Raw genomic sequence first — 23766 nt, 5'->3', positions numbered from 1 at the left:
GTACGCAGAGGTGAGTGGAGGCAAGCAGTTCGTGTTTTTCTAAGCATGTTGGATGCCACTGTGGAGGTTTAAGTCGGGCATGACATCCTCTGATTTGTGTTTTGAAAAGATCATTGTGGCTGTGGGTTGGAAAACAGATTCAGCGGAGCTGAGTGGAAGCAAGAAGGTCCGCTGGGTAACTAGAGTAGCCTAGGCCAGAGATCTTCAAGCTGAGGCACCCACGCACCTGGAACTGCACCAGCCTTTTCCCCAGGGATCCGTGGGTCCAGCTCCTCTGCTTCTAAGCATACTTTTCCCTCAAATCGCTCTGCCTACGTAGGCATCTGACACATGCAGATTCTCTTGTTTCATTTCCCCCTTCGCAGTTGTGCATCCCTCACTCTGCGGTGGGCACTCCTCTCCTAGGTCTTACTCTTCTGTGTTCCTCCGGGGAGGGGAGAAAACCTCTCGAACAACAACAAAGGGATAATTCTAAAGGTTTGTATTGAGAAACTGGATGAGGAAAGTCAGATTGTTTACAATTCTTTGTTTTCAACAGAATCAAAGGACACCTGATTGAGATGCTGGCTGATAGATAATTATCCGTGATTTTTGATGATAGGCTACTCTGTGATTTGGGGCATATAATTCTGAAGGAGTGCCAAAAGTCAAGTTACAATACCATAACAAAACTCCTCTTCCTATTTGTTTTCATAAAAGTTTGTTAGTGCTTATGCCTGTGAAAATGAAACATATCATAGAATTGATACTGAACCCTGAGTTTTTCTCTCAGTAATATTCATCAGGAGATATCTCACCTAATAAGAGTAAAAGTTCCATTAATCTCATTGAGATAAGTATGCTTAAAGATAAGTTGTTGATAAAATTTTGTACTCTTCATGTTTTATAGTTATTCTCTCAAAATATCTACTATTTATATTGATTTTAATTGATCATGTTACTAGTAATGATAACTCAATCCAAAAGAATTTTTTAACAGAGTTATGACCATAGGAAACTTTGTGAATATCAAATTTAAATTTATATACATAGTTTTATTGCAGAAAAGTATGAGAGAGGATCCATACAAAAAAATCTAACATAAAATAAATTTCATTAGTATAAAATTTTAGGGAGAAGTGGAATTGAAACCCAAGGTCAAAGAGCAAATATAAAAAATAAAAATTTTAATCATTAAAGCACAGTTTGTCCTTATAGTTTTTAAATAGATAGTAATGGATATCAAGTCACCATGGTATTTATATTTCATCAAATACTTTCTGTTTTAAAAAGAAGTGGTGCTTTATTTTTTGAAAACAATTTAAAAAATACCTAAGAAATTACAGTCTTTGCAACTCTTTAACACATTGTGGTATAAGACTCTTTTTGAATTATGGGCTTCTCAGGGTATATGCCCAGTAGTGGGATTGCTGGGTCATATGGTAGTTCTATTTTTAGTTTTTTAGGGAACCTCCATACTGTTCTCCATAGTGGCTGTATCAATTTACATTCCCACCAACAGTGCAAAAGGGTTCCCTTTTCTCCACACCCTCTCCAGCATTTATTGTTTGTAGATTTTTTGATGATGGCCATTCTGACTGGTGTGAGGTGATACCTCATTGTAGTTTGGATTTGCATTTCTCTAATGATTAGTGATGTTGAGCATCCTTTCACGTGTTTGTTGGCAATCTGTATATCTTCTTTGGAGAAGTATCTATTTAGGTCTTCTGCCCATTTTTGGATTGGGTTGTTTGTTTTTTTGATATTGAGCTGCATGAGCTGCTTGTATATTTTGGAGATTAATTCTTTGTCAGTTGCTTCGTTTGCAAATATTTTCTCCCATTCAGAGGCTTGTCTTTCGTCTTGTTTATGGTCTCCTTTGCTGTGCAAAAGCTTCTAAGTTTCATTAGGTCCCATTTGTTTATTTTTGTTTTTATTTCCATTTCTCTAGGAGGTGGGTCAAAAAGGATCTTGCTGTGATTTTATCACAGAGTGTTCTGCCTATGCTTTTCTCTAAGAGTTTTATAGTGTCTGGCCTTACATTTAGGTCTTTAATCCATTTTGAGTTTATTTTTGTGTATGGTGTTAGGGAGTGTTCTAATTTCATTCTGTTACATAGAGCTGTCCAGTTTTCCCAGCACTACTTATTGAAGAGGCTGTCTTTTCTCCACTGTGTATTCTGGCCTCCTTCATCAAAGATAAGGTGACCATATGTGCATGGGTTTATCTCTGGGCTTTCTATCCTGTTCCGTTGATCTACATTTCTGTTTTTGTGCCAGTACCATACTGTCTTGATTACTGTAGCTTTGTAGCATAGTCTGAAATCAGGGAGCCTCATTCCTCCAGCTCCATTTTTCTTTCTCAAGATTGCTTTGGCTATTCGGGGTCTTTTGTGTTTCCATACAGATTGTAAAAATTTTTTGTTCTAGTTCTGTGAAAAATGCCATTGGTAGGGATTGCACTGAATCTGTAGATGGCTTTGGGTAGTATAGTCATTTTCATAATGTTGATTCTGCCAATCCAAGAACATGGTATATCTCCCCATCTGTTTGTATAGTCTTTGATTTCTTTCATCAGTGTCTTATAGTTTTCTGCATACAGGTCTTTTGTCTCCTTAGGTAGGTTTATTCCTAGGTATTTTATTCTTTTTGTTGCAGTGGTAAATGGGAGTGTTTCCTTAATTTCTCTTCCAGATTTTTCATCATTAGTGTATAGGAATGCAACAGATTTCTGTGCACTAATTTTGTATCCTGCTACTTTACCAAATTCATTGATTAGCTCTAGTAGTTTTCTGGTAGTATCTTTAGGATTCTCTACGTATAGTATCATGTCATCTGCACACAGTGACAGTTTTACTTCTTCTTTTCTGATTTGGATTCCTTTTCTTTTTCTTCTCTGACTGCTGTGGCTAAAACTTCCAAAACTACGTGAGCAATAGTGGTGAGAGTGGGCAACCTTGTCTTGTTCCTGATCTTAGTGGAAATGGTTTCAGGTTTTCACCATGGAGTACGATGCTGGCTGTGGGTTTGTCATATATGGCCTTTATTATGTTGAGGTAAATTCCCTCGATGCCTACTTTCTGGAGGGTTTTTATCATAAATCGGTGTTGAATTTTGTCAAAAGCTTTTTCTGCATCTGAGATGACCATATGGTTTTTCTCCTTCAATTTGTTAATATGGTGTATCACATTGATTGATTTGTGTATATGCAAGAATCCTTGCATTCCTGGGATAAACCCCACTTGATCATGGTGTATAATCCTTTTAATATGCTGTTGGATTCTGTTCGTATTTTCTTGAGGATTTTTGCATTTATGTTCATCAGTGATAATGGCCTGTAGTTTTCTTTTTTTGTGTCATCTTTGTCTGCTTTTGGTATCAGGGTGGTGGTGACCTCGTAGAATGAGTTGGGGAGTGTTCCTCCCTCTGCTATATTTTGGAAGAGTTTGAGAAGGATAGGTGTTAGCTCTTCTCTAAATATGTTTGGTAGAATTCGCCCGTGAAGCCATCTGGTCCTGGACTTGTTTGTTGGAAGATTATTAATAACAGTTTCAATTTCAGTGCTTGTGATTGGTCTGTTCATATTTTCTATTTCTTCCTGGTTCAGTCTCGGAAGGTGTGTTTTTCTAAGATTTTGTCCATTTCTTCCAGGTTGTCCATTTTGTTGGCATATAGTTGCTTGTAGTAATCTGTCATGATCCTTTGTATTTCTGCAATGTCAGTTGTTACTTCTCCTTTTTCATTTCTAAATCCATTGATTTGAGTCTTCTCTTTTTCTTGATGAGTCTGGCTTATGGTTTATCAATTTTTTTAATCTTCTCAAAGAACCAGCTTTTAGTTTTATTGATCTTTGCCACTGTTTCCTTCATTTCTTAGCCTCCATGTGTTTGTATTTTTTAGTTTTTTTTCTTGTAATTGATATCTAGTCTCATAGTGTTGTGCTCAGAAAAGATACTTCATACGATTTCAAGTTTCTTAAATTTACCAAGGCTTGATTTGTGACCCAAGATATGATGTATCCTGGAGAATGTTCTGTGAGCACTTGAGAAGAAAGTGTATTCTGTTGCTTTTGGATGGAATGTCCTGTAAATATCAATTAAGTCCATCTTGTTTAATGCATCATTTAAAGCTTGTGTTTCCTTATTTATTTTCATTTCGGATGATCTGTCCATTGGTGAAAGTGGGGTGATAAAGTCCCCTACTATGATCATGTTGCTGTTGATTTCCCCTTTTATGGCTGTTAGCATTTGCCTTATGTACTGAGGTGTTCCTATGTTGGGTGCATAAATATTTACAGTTGTTATATCTTCTTCTTGGATTGATCCCTTGATCATTACGTAGTGTCCTTCTTTGCCCCTTGTAATAGTCCTTATTTTAAAGTCTATTTTGTCTGATATGAGAATTGCTACTCCAGCTTTCTCTTGATTTCCATTTGCATGGAATGTCTTTATCCATCCCCTCACTTTCAGTCTGTATGTGTCTCTAGATCTGAAGTGGGGCTCTGGTAGACAGCATATATACGGGTCTTGTTTTTGTATCCATTCAGCCAGTCTATGTCTTTTGGTGGGAGCATTTAATCCATTTACATTTAAGGTAGTTATCGATATGTATGTTTCTATTACCATTTTCTTAATTGTTTGGGGTTTTTTTTTGTAGGTCTTTCCCTTCTCTTGTGTTTCCTGCCTAGAGAAGTTCCTTGAGCATTTGTTGTAAAGCTGGTTTTGTGGTGCTGAATTCTCTTAACTTTTGCTTGTCTGTAAAGGTTTTAATTTCTCTGTCGAATCTGAATGAGATCCTTGCTGGGTAGAGTAATCTTGGTTGTAGGTTCTTCCCTTTGATCACTTTAAATATGTCCTGCCACTCCCTTCTGGCTTGCAGAGTCTCTGCTGAAAGATCAGCTGTTAATCTTACGGGGATTCCCTTGTATGGTATTTGTTGCTTTTCCCTTTCTGTTTTTAGTATTTTTTCTTTGTATTTTATTTTTGATAGTTTGATTAATATGTGTCTTAGCATGTTTCTCCCTGGATTTATCCTACCTGGGACTCACTGTGCTGCCTGGACTTGACTATTTCTTTTCCCATGTTAGGGTACTTTTCAACTATAATCTCTTCGAATATTTTCTCAGTCCCTTTCTTTTTCTCTTCTTCTGGGACCCTTATAATTTGAATGTTGGTGCATTTAATGTTGTCCCAGAGGTCTCTGAGACTGTCCTCAATTCTTTTCATTCTTTTTTCTTTATTCTGCTCTGCAGTAGTTATTTCTACTATTTTATCTTCCAGGTCACTTATCCGTTTTTCTGCCTCAGTTATTCTGCTCTTGATTCCTTCCAGAAAATTTTACATTTCATTTATTGTGTTGTTCATCATTGTTTGTTTGCCCTTTAGTTCTTCTAGGTACTTGTTAAACGTTTCTTGTATTTTCTCCATTCTATTTCCAAGATTTTGGATCATCTTTACTATCATTATTCTGAATTCTTTTTCAGGTAGACTGCCTATTTCCTCTTCATTTCTTATGGGTTCTTACCTTGCTCCTTCATCTGCTGTGTATTTCTCTGTCTTCTCATTTTGCTTAACTTACTGTGTTTGGGGTCTCCTTTTCACAGGCTGAAGGTTCATAGTTCCCGTTGTTTTTGGTGCCTGCTCCCAGTGGGTAAGGTTGATTCAGTGGGTTGTGGAGGCTTCCCGGTGGAGGGGACTGGTGCCTGTGTTCTGGTGGATGAGGCTGGATCTTGTCTTTCTGGTGGGCAGGACCGCATCCGGTGGTGTGTTTTGGGGTGTCTGTGACCTTATTATGATTTTAGGTAGCCTCTCTGTTAATGGGTGGGGTTGTGTTCCTATCTTGCTAGTTGTTTGGCATAGGGTGTCCAGCACTGTAGCTTGCTGGTCATTGAGTGGAGCTGGGCCTTAGCGTTGAGGTGGAGATCTCTGGCAGAGCTTTTGCCGTTTGATATTACATGGGGCCGGGAGGTCTCTGGTGGACCAATGTCCTGAACTCGGCTCTCCCACCTCAGAGGCTCAGGCCTGACTCCTGGCCGGAGCTCCAAGACCCTGTCAGCCACACAGCTCAGAAGAAAAGACTCCCACTGATCTTGACGTTCATGTGGAACCTAAGCCGTAACTACTAACCGCTACCTAAAATTCCCCAATGCTTCCAACTTCTACCTATGCTGGTCCATTCACATGTAGTACGTCGAACATCCTTCACCTCTTTGCCTAACTCTAAGACTGAGCTCGTGCATAAGCCACCTCCTCCAGGAAGCCTTCTACGGACCCCTCCAAACTGGATTACATAGAAAGCAGGTTGATGTAGAGAGAGATACACACTCCACAGGGAGAACGTTGTCTGTCTCAGAAGGTGAGAGCAGCCCTACCTGTTCTACTCTTAAAGCTCTCTATGCAGATCCCTGCCAATGGAAGTTATCAAACTGAACCATAATTATAGGTTCATTCTCCAGGCTTTCCCAATAAACGTGTTCTTGAGGCAGAGGCTGTATCTATTACCTTTTTATTTTCAATCCTTAGTGTGGTATCTGGAAAAATTCATGGCATTCAATAAACGTCTATGGAAAAGGTAGTGTAAGTAAAGGTATTTTATTTTCTGAGCATTACTGCCACTTAATTAAAAACTGAGGAAAATATCATTTGCTATAAATATTCAGATCAGTACAGGATTCTGTTTATAAGACCAAATAATAAATTGTCCATTTTGGGAACAGCTGAAAGTAGAAGGCAATGGGAAGGCCTGGGGAGTCCAATTACAGTCCTGTCACCATACACCATCTTCTCTAGGCTGCCCAGCTACCAGTGCTGCTTCGCCGTGGTAACTGTTCCATTTGAACAAGTATTTACTCAGGTATCATGGTGATAACTGCTGTGTAATTGGCTGGGTAGATTTGCAGCTAATAGGGGATTTAATAAACCTTTAAGAACAAAAACAGATAGGACACTCGGCAGCAGCCACTGGGCAGGCCCCACTGTCCTGTGTCCAGCGCCACCTCCTCTGCAGCCACCTCGACACAGCAGGTGTGGCTGAGATTCAGTCAGAAGTGAGGAAGACAGAAATATGGAGAAAAACCCACCACCTGCAAAAGAAACAATGGAACAGGAGAAGCAAGCAGGCGAGGCGCAGTGAGGCGTGTGCTCCCAATATGCACCAGACTTCCCACAAAAAGATGGATCAAGTTTAAATGACTGTGCTGCCCACTTTCACATCAAAGAACCAAAAACTACTGACAAGGAAGCATGCCTGCCTCTCCCGTCTGCCTGCCTGGCTGACAGGGAAGGGAGAGGCCTTGCAAGTTGAAGGAAGCACCTGGGTGGGATGACAGAGAAACCTGGAGTGAAGGCCACACTGGTCCAGGGTGTCCTGCAGGTTGTAAAATGAACTTTAATTAAGTGTCACTTTTTGTTCAAATGATTTTAATTAGATTGCACAATTTTTAATATGCAAAGAAAAAGTTTTAAAACCTGAATTAAAAAAGAATAAGAAAAGATGTAATCCTTAAAAATGCTCATTCATCTATAACTATCTAGCAAATCATTGGTAAAACACTACGATCTTCTAGGTCAAGAATTTACACTTAACATACACACCAGATAATGGCAAAATGGCAATTTGAAAAAAATGAGTATCACTATTAAAAATGAGCTTTGAAATGAGAACTCGTGCAAATGTTAGTCATATTGACAGGATATATCTTTTTCATTGCTCAAAACGTTAAAAAATATACTTTAGGGACAGATATAAATCCACCTTATTGAGTGACAAGAAAAGGTCTTATTACTTTAGAGGCGTTTTTGAAACATTTAGCTAGCAATCTGCAAATGGCTCCTTCAAAAAATAAATTTATTCTCAAAGAATACCAGTGAAGATATTTAAAACATTCTTTTCAAGTGCTAAAAACCAAAGCAAAAACACAATCATGTCAAAAATGTTAAGTTCACAGCAACACTGCTGAACAAAAGACACTGCTCCCAGCCCCTTGGCAATTCTGTGACCTATTTAAGGGAACAATCTTTACTCTATGTTCATATAGACGCTTAAATTGAACACAACACAAAACCTCTCAAAAGTTGAGCAGAGAGAAGTTTCCAAAGAAGAAAACCCATATGGAAAGGAACAAAGCAAAGGTAAAAGGAGCCCTTGAGGGCTTCCCTGGTGGCTCAGGGGTTAAGAATCCACCTGCCAATGCAGGGGACATGGGTTTGAGCCCTGGTCCAGGAAGATCCCACATGCCGCGGAGCAACTAAGCCCGTGCACCACAACTACCGAGCCTGGATTCTAGAGCCCACGAGCCACAACTACTGAGCCCGTGTGCCACAACTACTAAAGCCCGTGCACCTAGAGCCCATGCTTCGCAACGAGAAGCCACCGCAATGAGAAGCCCGTGTACCACAACGAAGAGTAATCCCTGCTCACCGCAACTAGAGAAAGCCTGCGCACAGCAACGAAGACCCAACAGAGCCAAAAATAAAAATAAATAAATTTATATAAAAAAAAAAAAAAGCCCTTGAGTCTTCCCCCACAGAATTATTCACTTTATTCTCTCCATTTGCCAACACAGGTTAGAGGAGGTCTTCCTTCATTAGATCATTGGACAACTTCTTTAAATTTGGGGCATTGGCTCAGTGTAGAGCAGCACATATTAGGAATAAAGACATGTAAGGGGATCCTGTAAGAATACAAGAAAGGCATCAAGAGTCATTTTCCTTTGAGAGTTTTTCTCTGCTCAAACTTTAAAAGGTTCTGTATTTTATTTTAATAAGAGAAATGGTTCCCAAACAATTTTACGTTGCTCCTTGAGAAATTCAGAGATGCAGCTACCCTTCTTCTATCAGAGGGAGGCATTTCTTCTCAGAGGCTAAATTTAGGCAAGAGACATAAATTTTGGACCTGAGCAAGATAATAAGTATAATGTCCCTAGCCATTAGGGACATTAAAAGCCATTTAAGATATTTCAAACAAATATTTGTAGATTACTTTGGTGCATACAATTAATACATATAAGCAAAATTAACAGTAGGGTTAGAAGACAGAAAAAGATACAATAAAAGAATAGAAGATGGAAGCTGGAGAGGACAGTGAATGACGGGTACACAGCCTCAGAAGTACAAACATAAAAGCAGTTTCTTCATACCTTAAACCACTTAAAGCCCAAATGACTGGTCTCATGCAATATTTCACTCAACAGCTTCAGACAGGCAGTGAGTAGCAGAATGGACGAAAAAAGATAAACAGGAAAGAGAGAAAGAAAAAGGCATGCAATTAAAAGCAAATTATTTACAGCCACTTCAAAAGATACTTTTTTCAGTTTCTTACAAAGCTCAATACAACCTAGCAATCACACTCCCAGACATTTACCTAAATGAGTTGAAAACTGATGCCCATACAGAAACCTGCACATGAATGTTTACAGCAGCTTTATTGACAACTGCCAAAAACTGGAAGCAACCAAGGTGTTATTCAATAGGTAATGGAATAAACAAACCATGGTACGTCCATTCAGTGGAATATTTTCAGAGATAAAACAAGATAAACTCTCAGGCCACAAAAAGACATGGGATTACCTTAAACGCAGAGGCTAAAGGAAAGAAGCCAGTCTGAAAAGGCTACAGGAAAAAGATCAGGGATTGGGGAGATGGGGGAGGGATGAAAAGGAGGAGCATGGGGAATTTTCAGGGACTGAAACTACTTTGTATGATACTGTAATGGTAGATACATGCCATCATACATTTGGCAAAACCCATAATATGTGTAACATGAGAGCGATCCAAACTGTAAACTATGGACTAGTTAATAATGTGTCAATACTGGCCCATTAATTTTAACAACTGTATCACACCAATGCAAGATGTTAACAAGGGAAACTGAGGTCTAGGAAGGCGTATATGGGAACTCTCTGTACTTTCTCCTCAACTTTTCTGTGAACTAAAAAACTGATCTAAAAATAGCCTATTAAGATAGACTCATCCACCAGAGGGCAGACAGCAGAAGCAAGAAGAACTACAATCCTGCAGCCTGTGGAACAAAAACCACATTCACAGAAAGATAGACAAGATGAAAAGGCAGAGGGCTCTATATCAGATGAAGGAACAAGATAAAACCCCAGAAAAACAACTAAATGAAGTGGAGATGGGCAACCTTCCAGAAAAAGAATTCAGAATAATGATAGTGAAGATGATCCAGGACCTCGGAAAAAGAATGGAGGCAAAGATCGAGAAGATGCAAGAAATGTTTAACAAAGACCTAGAAGAATTAAAGAACAAACAAACAGAGATGAACAATAACTGAAATGAAAACTACACTAGAAGGAATCAATAACAGAATAACTGAGGCAGAAGAACGGATAAATGACCTGGAAGACAGAATGGTGGAATTCACTGCTGCTGAACAAAATAAAGAAAAAAGAATGAAAAGAAATGAAGACAGCCTAAGAGACTTCTGGGACATTAAACACAACAACATTCGCATTATAGGGGTCCCAGAAGGAGAAGAGAGAGAGGAAGGACCAGAGAAAATATTTGAAGAGATTATAGTCGAAAACTTCCCTAATGTGGGAAAGGAAATAGCCACCCAAGTCCAGGAAGCGCACTGAGTCCCATACAGGATAAACCCAAGGAGAAACACACCGAGACACATAGTAATCAAAGTGGCAAAAATTAAAGACAAAGAAAAATTATTGAAAGCAGCAAGGGAAAAACAACAAATAACATACAAGGGAACTCCCATAAGGTTAACAGCTGATTTCTCAGCAGAAACTCTAAAGGCAGAAGGGAGTGGCATGATATACTTAAGGTGATGAAAGGGAAGAACCTACAACCAAGATTACTCTACCCAGCAAGGATCTCATTCAGATTCGATGGAGAAATCAAAAGATTTACAGACAAGCAAAAGCTAAGAGAATGCAGCACCACCAAACCAGCTTTACAACAAATGCTAAAGGAACTTCTCTAAGTGGGAAACACAAGAGAAGAAAAGGACCTACAAAAACAAACCCATAACAATTAAGAAAATGGTCACAGGAACATACATATCGATAATTACCTTAAACATGAATGGATTAAATGATCCAACCAAAAGACACAGGCTTGCTGAATGGATACAAAAAGAAGATCCATATATATGCTGTCTACAAGAGACCCACTTCAGACCTAGAGACACATACAGACTGAAAGTGAGGGGATGGAAAAAGATATTCCATGCAAATGGAAATCAAAAGAAAGCTGGAGTAGCTATACTCATATCAGATAAAATAGACTTTAAAATAAAGAATGTTACAAGAGACAAGGAAGGACACTACATAATGATCGAGGGATCAATCCAAGAAGATATAACAATTATAAATATATATGCACCCAACATAGGAGCACCTCAATACATAAGGCAACTGCTAACAGCTATAAAAGAGGAAATTGACAGTAACACAATAATAGTGGGGGACTTTAACACCTCACTTACACCAATGGACAGATCATCCAAAATGAAAATAAATAAGGAAACAGAAGCTTTAAATGACACAACAGACCAGATAGATTTAATTGATATTTATAGGACATTCCATCCAAAAACAGCAGACTACACATTCTTCTCAAGTGCGTATGGAACATTCTCCAGGATAGATCACATCTTGGGTCACAAATCAAGCCTCAGTAAATTTAAGAAAATTGAAATCATATCAAGCATCTTTTCTGACCACAACGCTATGAGATTAGAAATGAATTACAGGGGAAAAAACGTAAAAACACAAACACATGGAGGCTAAACAATACGTTACTAAATAACCAAGAGATCACTGAAGAAATCAAAGAGGAAATCAAAAAATACCTAGAGACAAATGACAATGAAAACACGATGATCCAAAACCTATGGGATGCAGCAAAAGCAGTTCTATAGCTATACAAGCCTACCTCAAGAAACAAGAAACATCTCAAGTAAACAATCTAACCTTACACCTAAAGGAACTAGAGAAAGAAGAACAAACAAAACCCAGAGTTAGCAGAAGGAAAGAAATCATAAATATCAGAGCAGAAATAAATGAAATAGAAACAAAAGAAAACAATAGCAAAGATCAATAAAACTAAAAGCTGGTTCTTTGAGAAGATAAACAAAATTGATAAACCATTAGCCAGACTCATCAAGAAAAAGAGGGAGAGGACTCAAATCAATAAAATTAGAAATGAAAAAGGAGAAGTTACAACAGACACCGCAGAAATACAAAGCATCCTAAGAGACTACTACAAGCAACTCTATGCCAATAAAATGGACAACCTGCAAGAAATGGACAAATTCTTAGAAAGGTATAACTTTCCAAGACTGAACCAGGAAGAAACAGAAAATATGAACAGACCAATCACAAGTAATGAAATTGAAACTGTGATTAAAAATCTTCCAACAAAGAAAAGTCCAGGACCAGATGGCTTCACAGGTGAATTCTATCAAACATTAGAGAAGAGCTAACACCCATCCTTCTCAAACTCTTCCAAAAAATTGCAGAGGAAGGAACACTCCCAAACTTATTCTATGAGGCCACCATCACCCTGATACCAAAACCAGACAAAGATACTACAAAAAAAGAAAATGACAGACCAATATCACTGATGAATATAGATGCAAAAATCCTCAACAAAATACTAGCAAACAGAATCCAACAACACATTAAAAGGATCATACACCACGATCAAGTGGGATTTATCCCAGGGATGCAAGGATTCTTCAATATACACAAATCAATCAATGTGATACACCATATTAACAAATTGAAGGAGAAAAACCATATGATCATCTCAACAGATGCAGAAAAAGCTTTTGACAAAATTCAACACCCATTTATGATAAAAACTCTCCAGAAAGTGGGCATAGAGGGAACCTACCTCAACATAATAAAGGTCATATATGACAAACCCACAGCAAACATCATTCTCAATGGTGAAAAACTGAAAGCATTTCCTCTAAGATCAGGAACAAGACAAGGATGTCCACGCTCACCACTATTATTCAACATAGTTTGGGAAGTCCTAGCCACAGCAATCAGAGAAGAAAAAGAAATAAAAGGAATACAAATTGGAAAAGAAGAAGTAAAACTGTCACTGTTTGCAGATGACATGATACTATACATAGAGAATCCTAAAAATGCCACCAGAAAACTACTAGAGCTAATCAATGAATTTGGTAAAGTTGCAGGATACAAAATTAATGCACAGAAATCTCTTGCATTCCTATACACTAATGATGAAGAATCTGAAAGAGAAATTATGGAAACACTCCCATTTACCATTGCAACAAAAATAATAAAATACCTAGGAATAAACCTACCTAGGGAGACAAAAGACCTGTATGCAGAAAACTATAAGACACTGATGAAAGATATTACAGATGATACCAACAGATGGAGAGATATACCATGTTCTTGGATTGGAAGAATCAATATTGTGAAAATGACTATACTACCCAAAGCAATCTACAGATTCAGTGCAATCCCTATCAAATTACCAATGGCATTTTTTACGGAACTGGAACAAATCATCTTAAAATTTGTATGGAGACACAAAAGACCTCGAATAGCCAAAGCAGTCTTGAGGGAAAAAAACGGAGCTGGAAGAATCAGACTCCCTGACTTCAGACCATACTACAAAGTTACAGTAATCAAGACAATATGGTACTGGCACAAAAACAGAAACATAGATCAATGGAACAAGATAGAAAGCCCAGAGATAAACCCACGCACCTATGGTCAACTAATCTATGACAAAGGAGGCAAAGATATACAATGGAGAAAAGACAGTCTCTTCAATAAGCGGTGCTGGGAAAACTGGACAGCTACACGTAAAAGAATGATATTAGAACATTCCCTAACACCATACACAAAAATAAACTCAAAATGGATTTGAGACCTAAATGTAAGACCGGACACTATAAAACTCTTAGAGGAAAACATAGGAAGAACACTCTTTGACATAAATCACAGCAAGATCTTTTTTGATCCACCTCCTAGAGTAATGGAAATAAAAACAAAAATAAACAAATGGGACCTAATGAAACTTAGAAGCTTTTGCACAGCAAAGGAAACCATAAACAAGACGAGAAGACAACCCTCAGAATGGGAGAAAATATTTGCAAATGAATCAACGGACAAAGGATTAATCTCCAAAATATATAAACAGCTCATGCAGCTCAATATTCAAGAAACAAACAACCCAATCCAAAAATGGGCAGAAGACCTAAATAGACATTTCTCCAAAGAAGACATACAGATGGCCAAGAAGCACATGAAAAGATGCTCAACATCACTAATTATTAGAGAAATGCAAATCAAAACTACAATGAGGTATCACCTCACAGCAGTTAGAATAGGCATCATCAGAAAAGCTACAAACAACAAATGCTGGAGAGGGTGTGGAGAAAAGGGAACCCTCTTGCACTGTTGGTGGGAATGTAAATTGATACAGCCACTATGGAGAACAGTATGGAGGCTCCTTAAAAAACTAAAAATAGAATTACCATATGATCCAGCAATCCCACCACTGGGCATATACCCAGAGAAAACCATAGTTTAAAAAGACACATGCATCCGAATGTTCATTGCAGCACTATTTACAATAGCCAGGTCATGGAAGCAACCTAAATGCCCATTGACAGACGAATGGATAAAGAAGATGTGGCACATACATACAATGGAATATTACTCAGCCATAAAAAGGAACGAAATTGAGTCACTTGTTGAGACGTGGACGGATCTAGAGACTGTCATACAGAGTGAAGTAAGTCAGAAAGAGGAAAACAAATATCGTATATTAATGCATGTATGTGGAACCTAGAAAAATGGTACAGATGAACCAGTTTGCAGGGCAGAAGTTGAGACACAGATGTAGAGAACAGACGTGTGGACATCAACGGGGGAAAACCGCAGTGGGGTGGGGATGGTGGTGTGCTGAATTGGGTGATTGGGATTGACACGTATACACTGATGTGTATAAAATTGATGACTAATAAGAACCTGCAGTATAAACAAACAAACAAACAAAACAACTAATACTAAACTTTCTTTGGGTTATTTGTATGGAAATACGTTAATATAAATGTTTCAGACATTACATGAAATTCCTAAAAATCTTATATGTTCTGGTATAATGTTATAAGTCATAATTCTAGTTATTACTTTAAAATTTATATCTCAGAAATAACTAAATTTCCTTGTCAATTGCATTACTATGAACTTTCATCAAATCTTTCACTGTGGTCATTTTTAAGTCTTTTGTCATTTATAGACAGTTCTGGGTGTACTCTGATGCTTTTGCAAAAATGTTCCTATAAAAGGGTTTCATCTTCAAGGAATTCATGGCAAAGACTCTGACAAGCACAGGTTTCTGGTAACTGACTATACTGCTGAACTGAATGAATAAGCACTTTCAGAACTCTAATGGAAAACTGATGAATTCATAAAAGTGCTAACAAAAGATCAAGATGAAAAAAAAATTAATTACATGGGACCGAGTGAACTGATGAGGATGATTATAAGTTTTGTGACTTTCTGTTTGAATAAAAAAAAAAAAATCCCACAAGGACTCAGAGGCAAAAAATATACAAATCAATTTTCTCTGCAAAGTAAAGGATCTGTTACAGTGGAGGATTACTGGACTGAATGTCAATATTATGACATAGTATCAGTGTGTTTCGTGTTTGGTAGTTGCAATCATTGTTGCTTTTGTTGTGGTCATCCATTTAACAATGCTTGGTGTCAGTCTATCTCTTGTAAAAATAAAATACAGTGTGTGTGGGGGAAAAAAAAAAAGAAAGTACAAGAAATAAATAAATAAATAAAATAAAAATAAAAATAGCCATTAATATCAATCAATCAGCCCCAGAAAGCAAATTATAACCAGTTCACACTATAGCTTAAAAAAGAACATGTAACAGCAGTCTATATACCATGACATGATTTATTATTAATTGCCAAAATGTCTACATGATGTCTGGTATGTAAGACTTGTCACTAAACAATGATCCCAAAGCAGAAAAAAAATCTTTACAGAAAGACAAAATGGGGAACATTTTGAAAACAGAGGGAAGAATGTAAGAAAGGTAAAATCAAGATACAAAAAAATCCCTCCTCACCCTGGAACAATGGCTGACACTACCCCTTCTCTGAGGCTCTCCACTACCCAAGCTCTGTTTAACTGTACATTAATAAATATTCAAATAGAAACTGGACCGAGGCATTTATCTAAGAATAGGGCACTGAAAGAAACTCATTCTGGAAAGATCAATTTTCCTTCAGCTTTGCTAATAAATGTCAGTTTCTCTTTCTACACTTGACACTAAAGAAACCAGATCCTTGTATCTAAGTTATGAGGGGACTCCCTGGTGGTACACACCATGACACGTCTGCTATGAAAGGTACCCTTCTTCCTTGCTATGGAGCTACCCTAGCTCACAAGAGCTCTGGTGGTATGACCAAAGGGCTCCCCAAAAGATTCATGTCACCCTCTCACTGAACACTTTTTACCTGTTTGGCACTTATATTTCTCCAACAAAGAGATGGAAACAACGCTGGAAAAACGGCACTCTCGTAATGGGAACTGAGATTACAGCCTTCACTTGTTGAAACTATTTCTTCCATTCAGACCTCCCACCTTTAGTTATTCTTCCTAATAAAAAGTTTAAAGCAAGGGTAGAGAATCTAAAAAGACATATAAAAACATAGAAAACAAACAGAAACAGCAGAATTCTTTAACAAGTCACCTCCGGGTTGAGATGCTGATCTGGGACTCCCAGGTGTCATGACATGTATGTCCTTCATACCTCTTACCAACCTCAACTTGTTATAACTTTAACGGCTCTTGTGAACAAGACGGGCTATAAAATAAATAAACCTTTTGCTATTTAAATCAACATCTTTGACTCAGAAGTGTTTGTGTTTTCCCATTCAACTTAAAAGCAGGGTTGTGCTCAGTCTGGTGACAGACAGGCAAGTTAAATTTCATCTCATCAGATGTGTCAGCATATACAACATCAATATATACAAGTCAGCCCCAAATATGTAACGCACAGACGACTGCATTAACATGAATCAATTCTTAATACGGCTATGTTTTAATTCGTATTTAACTCTAAATACTTACACTCGGTGAAGTGCTTTGAAACCCTGCAAACATACATTATGTACTGTTCACCTAAGCCATACTGGCTGGGCTTCACCCTCCTTTAACCAGCAGCACTGCCGTAACTGTAAAAAATCGCAGACCTGTTTTTCAGCACTGGTCCTGGCTGACTCCTCCTGTGCCAGCACCATCTCTCGCTCTGCAGTTATCTGTACACTTTCTCTTAGTGCTTCTTCCAGCTCTTCAATCCTGTCATCCTTCTTACGGAGACTGTCCTGGAAAACGACGGAAGACCAGGTGAAGGAGACTAATTAACTCAAGGAGAGCCCACTTATCAAGAAAGGGCTATGTGCTTATAAAATGTTCTTCCCTTCAGAAGTACATCTAGGCCAAAAAGATATGGACACAAAGGAAAGAATAAAACAGGGGAAGAAAGATGTAAAGAGGTTGAAGAAGTATATTATTAAGAGCAAAGGGTCAAGTTAGTTAAGCAAGAGAAACCTGTGATGGACTTTCTCCATAACACACAGAAGAAAATTGTTTGTGTTAGGCAGATAGGCAGCAGGGGCTTGATTATTTAAAAATGCAAAGCTGTTTTTGAACTACTCTCTAAACTGGGCTTAAAGCCAGCTTTGATGAAGCCTAAGTCACAAGACTCAATAGCTAAACATTCTCTCCCTACAAAGTTAAGCCTAGATGAAAAAGTTAAGTAAACAGCATGATCAGTCAGATTATATGCTACATATAGACAACTGTTGGCAAATTCATTTTTTAAAAAAGAAATGCAAAAGGAGATTTTTCCTAATGAATTCAAGAGAGTAAAGTTTTCTCTCAATCTCATATAAGAAAACTAAAAATAACTGGTGATAAGTAACTGGTCTGGCTAAGGATGAGTAATTTGGTTAGACAACCAAAACCCACTAGGCCTAATATTCTACACAAGTCTAAGAAGTAACTTTTGGGGAGGTAAATATGGATTTCTACCAGAAAGACAAACAAAATCCTACAGGACTTTAAAATCATGTAAGATAGACGATCTTAAAATAAGAAGAATAAATGAAACAGTTTTCAAGTAGTATGAAGAACTGGATTCATCAGATTATTCTAAGCATTTCTTCTTTAAATTCTTATAGAACCAGAAGACTAAGAATAAAGTGCTGCCTTTTATTAATAGATGAAACAAAGAACAAGATTTGTCCATTCATTCTCCAACTTTCTGAACACTCATACCAGCAAAAGATACCAAAGGATTTTGTCTTTTATCTATGCAACTCTTATTTGATCTTATTGTAGTTCAGTTTTCATAAGTACAAAGTACAAGAAAGTCCTTTTTTGACAACTCTGTCTTCAGAAATCTAGAACTGAAATCTCTCAAAGGTAAGTCAGATTTTTCTCCCAACTTTGATGGAATGGCATCTATTATTTAACATCCTTCCTAATAAAAAGTTGTTATATCTTTTGCTCTCTCCCATTTTGCTCAATTAAAAAAAAGAGATTTAGGAAAAAGAATATTCACATTTTGATGATGTATGTTCATTTTTTTTTTTTGTAAGTTTTCATTCTTCTCAGAGATAATGTTATAAAATACTCTGAGTTAGTCCCTAAGTAAGGTTCTGTTTTATGCAGGGCAGTTTAGCTACATCAAAAAATGCTCTTTGTTGAAATCTAAATGCTTCCAGTTTGCTTGCCATTAACAGCGGAGTACAATAAGGGTTTCTACAACGAGGCCAAGCAGAGAGAGACAAGGAATGACTCCCGTGAAAACAAAGTCCAACATAGTTTCTCTTGATTCAAAGAAAATGAAATGTAACAGAAGGATTAAGTGGAAAGGAATGGATGCAATGATCGGCGCAGTCCTGTCAAATCCTCTAATGAATAACTACATCTGTAGTAATACGGGATTCTGAATTACAGATTCCTGTAAGCAAATAGAAACACAAATGTTTCCCGTTATCAATTAGCTGTGAATAGCTCAGTATTATGTTTATGTCCAGGCTACTGCATCCTTCACCCTTAAACTGTCTTCTGGAGATCTCCTGAGAGGCTTCTGGTATCCTAACCTAAAATGAGGCTGAAAAAGTTATTCCAAATAACCTCCCAGGAACCCAATTTCAAGCAAACAGGTTTACTTGCTCTTCTGCACGGGCCAAAAAACGGCTTTGAGGCTTTATCAGTAAAACTTTTTTTTAGAGCGAGAATAATTAGTAATTTGTCATAAGGCAGATGATCAGTGCAGGTTTTCATACTGAAAGTTTCCCTGAAACCAGTGTTAAAACCAGACGAGCTATGTGTGCAAGGTCATTTATTTAAAAGTTTTCTGGACCTAATGGCAAAGCCGGGTTCAAAATCTTTCTCCATGACAAAAACGAAAAACAGAAGCCAAGTGAAACCACAAATAAAAAGAAAAGGAGAAGACTGTTGAATAATTTTTATGAGATACTGTAAGTCATGTTACATCTCAGTATAAAACTAAGTATGGGACCATCTGCTCTAAGGAAATCATATTAAACCAGGGCAGTAACGAGAAAAATGAAGATAGCAAATCAAATACCCCCCACCATCTTTAACAAAGTCCAACTACTGAAACCATATAGTGAATAAAATTTGGCTCCAGTTTTGTTTTTGGAATCTTAACAGATATCTGCTAAGGCAAACCAAGGAAGTTTCCTTTGTACTGAACAAAACCTTGAATCTGTTTCATTTAATAAAATATTGAGCCAATGCCAGAAATAAATAGAACCTTTTAGTTCTACAAATATTGGAGCCCTAACCACACTGCTAGGTCATATTTATAATTATTCTTTCTTGTCCTCACTGTTTCTTCAAGATTAAATACATTTTTCTGCACTTAGATTACAATATGGGTACTTTTTTGTAACGTTTAGAATACTAGAGAAAAGAAAAGATCTTAAAAAGTTTAGAAAGGCCAAAAATGATCACCCACAAAGAATAAAAAAATGGAAGGCAGTGGAATTTTTAATGGCAACACAGAAAACTAGAAGGCAATTGAGGTGATGCCTTTAAAACTCCGAGGGAAAGATGACTTCTGATATAGAATTCTACATCCAAACTATCAATCTAATGTGAGGGTGGAATGCAAAGTCTGAAAAACTTTACCCCACATCACAGACTCTCAGAGAGCTACCAGGTCTGTGCTCTGTCTCAAATGCATGGTGAAGGGAACTGTGGAGGTGACAACAAGCCTGGAGAATAAGTACAGTTTGGAGTAGAGGACAGAAACTCCAGGAAAGATGTTTCCAAGAAAAAAGTGCATGTAGAGATTACCTGAGGTTAATTAATAAGGGATGATGTATTTTACAACAGTAACAATATTGGGAGGAATGTCATGGTTGGAGAAAGGAATCTGGGAATAAACTGGTGATATGTATATAAATAACTAATAAAACAAACAAACCAATTACCACCACCAGGAAAAACTACAAGTCCAATAAAGGAAATGAAGTCGTAATACGCTACGTGCCTTGGTCACAATAATGCAAAACTTGATATAACTATATTGGAAAGACAGAGAGGGAAGAGTGTGGGGTGACTTGTGTAAAAAAGCCAATTCCTCATCACTCAGGATAAGAAGTCAGTATATAACTAATGTCCAAATGAGAAAAATAATCAAATAATGATAAAAAAGTGGAAGTAAACAGCAGAAGAAACAACCCAAAGAGGTGAAAGTGGTCGTCTCCGAGGGGCAGGAATCAAGGTTAGACAAGAACGAGGCAGATGAGCCGTGCAGTACTGCCTTGCTTTGTATACGATATAAATATATATTGTTCTGAAAAAAATCAAAATGAAATTAAAAATGTTAAAAGAATAGCGCACACTGCCAAGTAAATTAATAAGAATATAGAGAACTTTTGGAAATAGTTATAAATGCGGTGACTATTTCAGATACTGATACTCTAAACATATTAACTATTTATCATGGAAAGAGAAGAGCTGACCGGACAAATGTGTCACAAGTCAGTGCTAACGGCAAAAAGGAATAAAAGTTTAAAAAAAAAACATGTATGAATTTTAAGCCACTGTACTCTTCAGTTTTCTCTTCAAAAGTCCTGTGAAGACACAGAGAACAGACTTGTGGTTGCCAAGGGGGTGGGGGGACGGGAGACGGAGGGATGGGGAGTCTGGGATGAGCAGATGCAAACTATTATACACAGAATGGATAAACAATAAGCTCCTACTGTATAGCACAGGGAACTATATTCAATGTCCTCTGATAAACCATAATGGAAAAGAATATGAAAAAGAATGTACATGTATAACTGAGTCACTGTTGTACAGCAGAAATTGACACATTGTAAATCAACTAGACTTGAATAAAATAAAATTTTTTAAAAGTCCTGTGAATTTCTTCATGCCAATAATTTGCATGAGTGGGTCAAAATGATGATGATAAATTCCTTTCCAGTCTTTAGGTAACTGTGGGATACTCCAAATAATAACATTTTTCAAAGGAATGATAATGTTGCCATAAGTTCTGCTATTAACCCAAAGATTCTGAAGATATCTAAAGCTTAAACATCTCAACAGCCGAGGTCTGAGGCACCAAGCCAAGAGCTTTCAAAACTGTCCCCCGTCCCCTTTTCTGTGCAAACGGTTTCATATACACACACACACATATATACATACACATACCTACAAAAATAGTAGTGAGTAGATTTCGGTAATAGAGTTTGACACAGAATTCTGGTGATAAAACTGCTCGTCTATACGATACTTAACAGTGTGTTTTGGTTTGAAGAGAAAAATCTCTCATCTGTTCACTGCCCTGACTTTGAGCAGAAGTGACAGTGACCACCAGCTTCTCTGAATGTGTGGGACGCAATAAAATGTCACTTGGTAAAGTGGTGGACTTCAGAAACTGTGAAACACAACAGACTCGGTACACTCCTGCTCTCAGGCCCAGGCTCGAGGAAGTAGGGGCTGTGCTGAGCCCCCGGCAAGTACTCCTTGGTGGCTCTGAGAGTGATTGTACCAAGTACAGCCTAAGGCCTTGAATGTGCTTTACAGTCTTAACTAGACTTTCTCTTTCAAAAAGTCCACATTCACCCATCTTCAACATATACCATGAGGCAGCCACGCCACTCAAGTCTGTAATCCTGGAGAAATCTACACAGAACCTCCGAGATCCCTAATCCCTTCTATCCCTGGGATGCTCCACAGGCTTGAAGGCTCTGAGGCATCCAGAAAGCAGAAAGATGACTTAGTGGAACTAAATGTAGACAGAGATTAAAGTTAAGTTTGAGAACTTCATTCCTGTTGTTTATACGCATTATTGATTTGCAGCTAGCCTGGAATAAAGTCATAACTTCTCATTTGTCTTGTCCAATGCAACACAGCCACTAGCCACATGTAGCTAATGAGCACTTACAATGTGTCCAAACTAAGATGTGCTATAAATTCTAAAGACTTACTACCTCCCCAAAAAAGGAATGTAAAATATTTCATTAATAATCTTCACATTGATTATATGTTGAAATGGTAATATTTTGGATATACTGGATTAAGTACATTATTAAAATTAAAGTCATCTGTTTCCTTTTAGTTTTTTTTAATGATGCTATTAGAAAATGCAAAATTATACGTGTGCTCACATTGTATTTCTACTGGACACCGCTCAAGTTTTTACATATGAAATGCATCTATAAAAGGCTATACAACACACCATGTTTTACATAAATTCATAACTCTTCTCTTAGTTCATAGCCTGTTAGCACATAAATATGAGGTACTAGGTGAGAATCCTTACGGAAAACACTGTCAAAAGCTCTAACAAGTGATTGAAAATTACTGCAGTGATAACATGAGTAAAAGAAATTCAAATAGCACTTACTGTTCTATCAACAGAGAAAACCAAACTGTGAATTGAAAGGAAAAAGAAAAATTCAGGCATGTGGCAGATCACTTTAGTACCTAGGATATAAAGTGCCTATGTTAGCTATTTATTATATCAATATAACAAGTTACCTCAATACTTAGCAGCTTAAAAGAACAGTGAACATTTTTTGTCTCACACAGTTTCTGTGGGTCAGAAACTCAAGAGCAGCTTAACCTAACAGTCTGGTTCCAGGTTCTCTCACTGGGGGACAGCTGAGATGTCGGCCAGGATTCAGTCCTCTGCTTCCTGTTACATGGTTGGCAAGTTGGTGATGACCACTGGCAAGGGGCCTCTGCTCCTCTCCACATGGCACCTGGCATTCCTCAGAGCAGGTGACCCTGGAGAGCAAGGCAGGGCGTCCATGTCTCTTGTGATCCAACTTCAGAAGTGACATGTCATCACATCTGACACTTTCTACTGTGCACAAAGACTAACCCTGCCACAAGACTACACAAGGCCACAAATACCAAGAGGTAAGGATGCTCTGGGGCCATCTTGGAAGATGGTTTTCATAGTACCCGAGGATATAGCTCCAGTACAAGAAAACTGGATTATCAACGAAGCAATGAAGAATGAAAACAGTGATTAACAAAACTGCTTCTGAGAGAAAAATAACTGTTAGGATAACAGAGCTTTTACTACAAAGACACAGCTTTTGTTATGAGATTATATTAAAGTGGAACCCAAATGATACTAAATTAAAACGAAATCCAAACATACCTAAAATGTAAAAGGCAGACATTCAGAAGTCATCACAAAATTGGGTTATGGATCAGCATATCATTGGATATGAGATCAG

At 37.7% G+C, this 23766-nt stretch overlaps 1 protein-coding gene across 10 annotated transcripts in view; it reads right to left on the bottom strand.

Moving 5' to 3' along the window:
• ERC1 (ELKS/RAB6-interacting/CAST family member 1) overlaps nucleotides 1-23766 on the bottom strand; it is a 421649-nt gene that overhangs the window by 211607 nt on the left and 186276 nt on the right. For all 10 annotated transcript variants that reach the window (XM_061206048.1, XM_061206051.1, XM_061206053.1 and 7 more), the window contains one exon: nucleotides 17218-17349. In XM_061206048.1, the coding sequence (XP_061062031.1) occupies nucleotides 17218-17349 (132 nt within the window). The remainder of the gene's footprint in view (nucleotides 1-17217; nucleotides 17350-23766) is intronic.

Source organism: Eubalaena glacialis, chromosome 11 (genome assembly GCF_028564815.1).
Source record: "Eubalaena glacialis isolate mEubGla1 chromosome 11, mEubGla1.1.hap2.+ XY, whole genome shotgun sequence".
Lineage (NCBI taxonomy): Eukaryota > Metazoa > Chordata > Mammalia > Artiodactyla > Balaenidae > Eubalaena > Eubalaena glacialis.
This window is presented reverse-complemented; position numbering and strand designations above follow the sequence as displayed.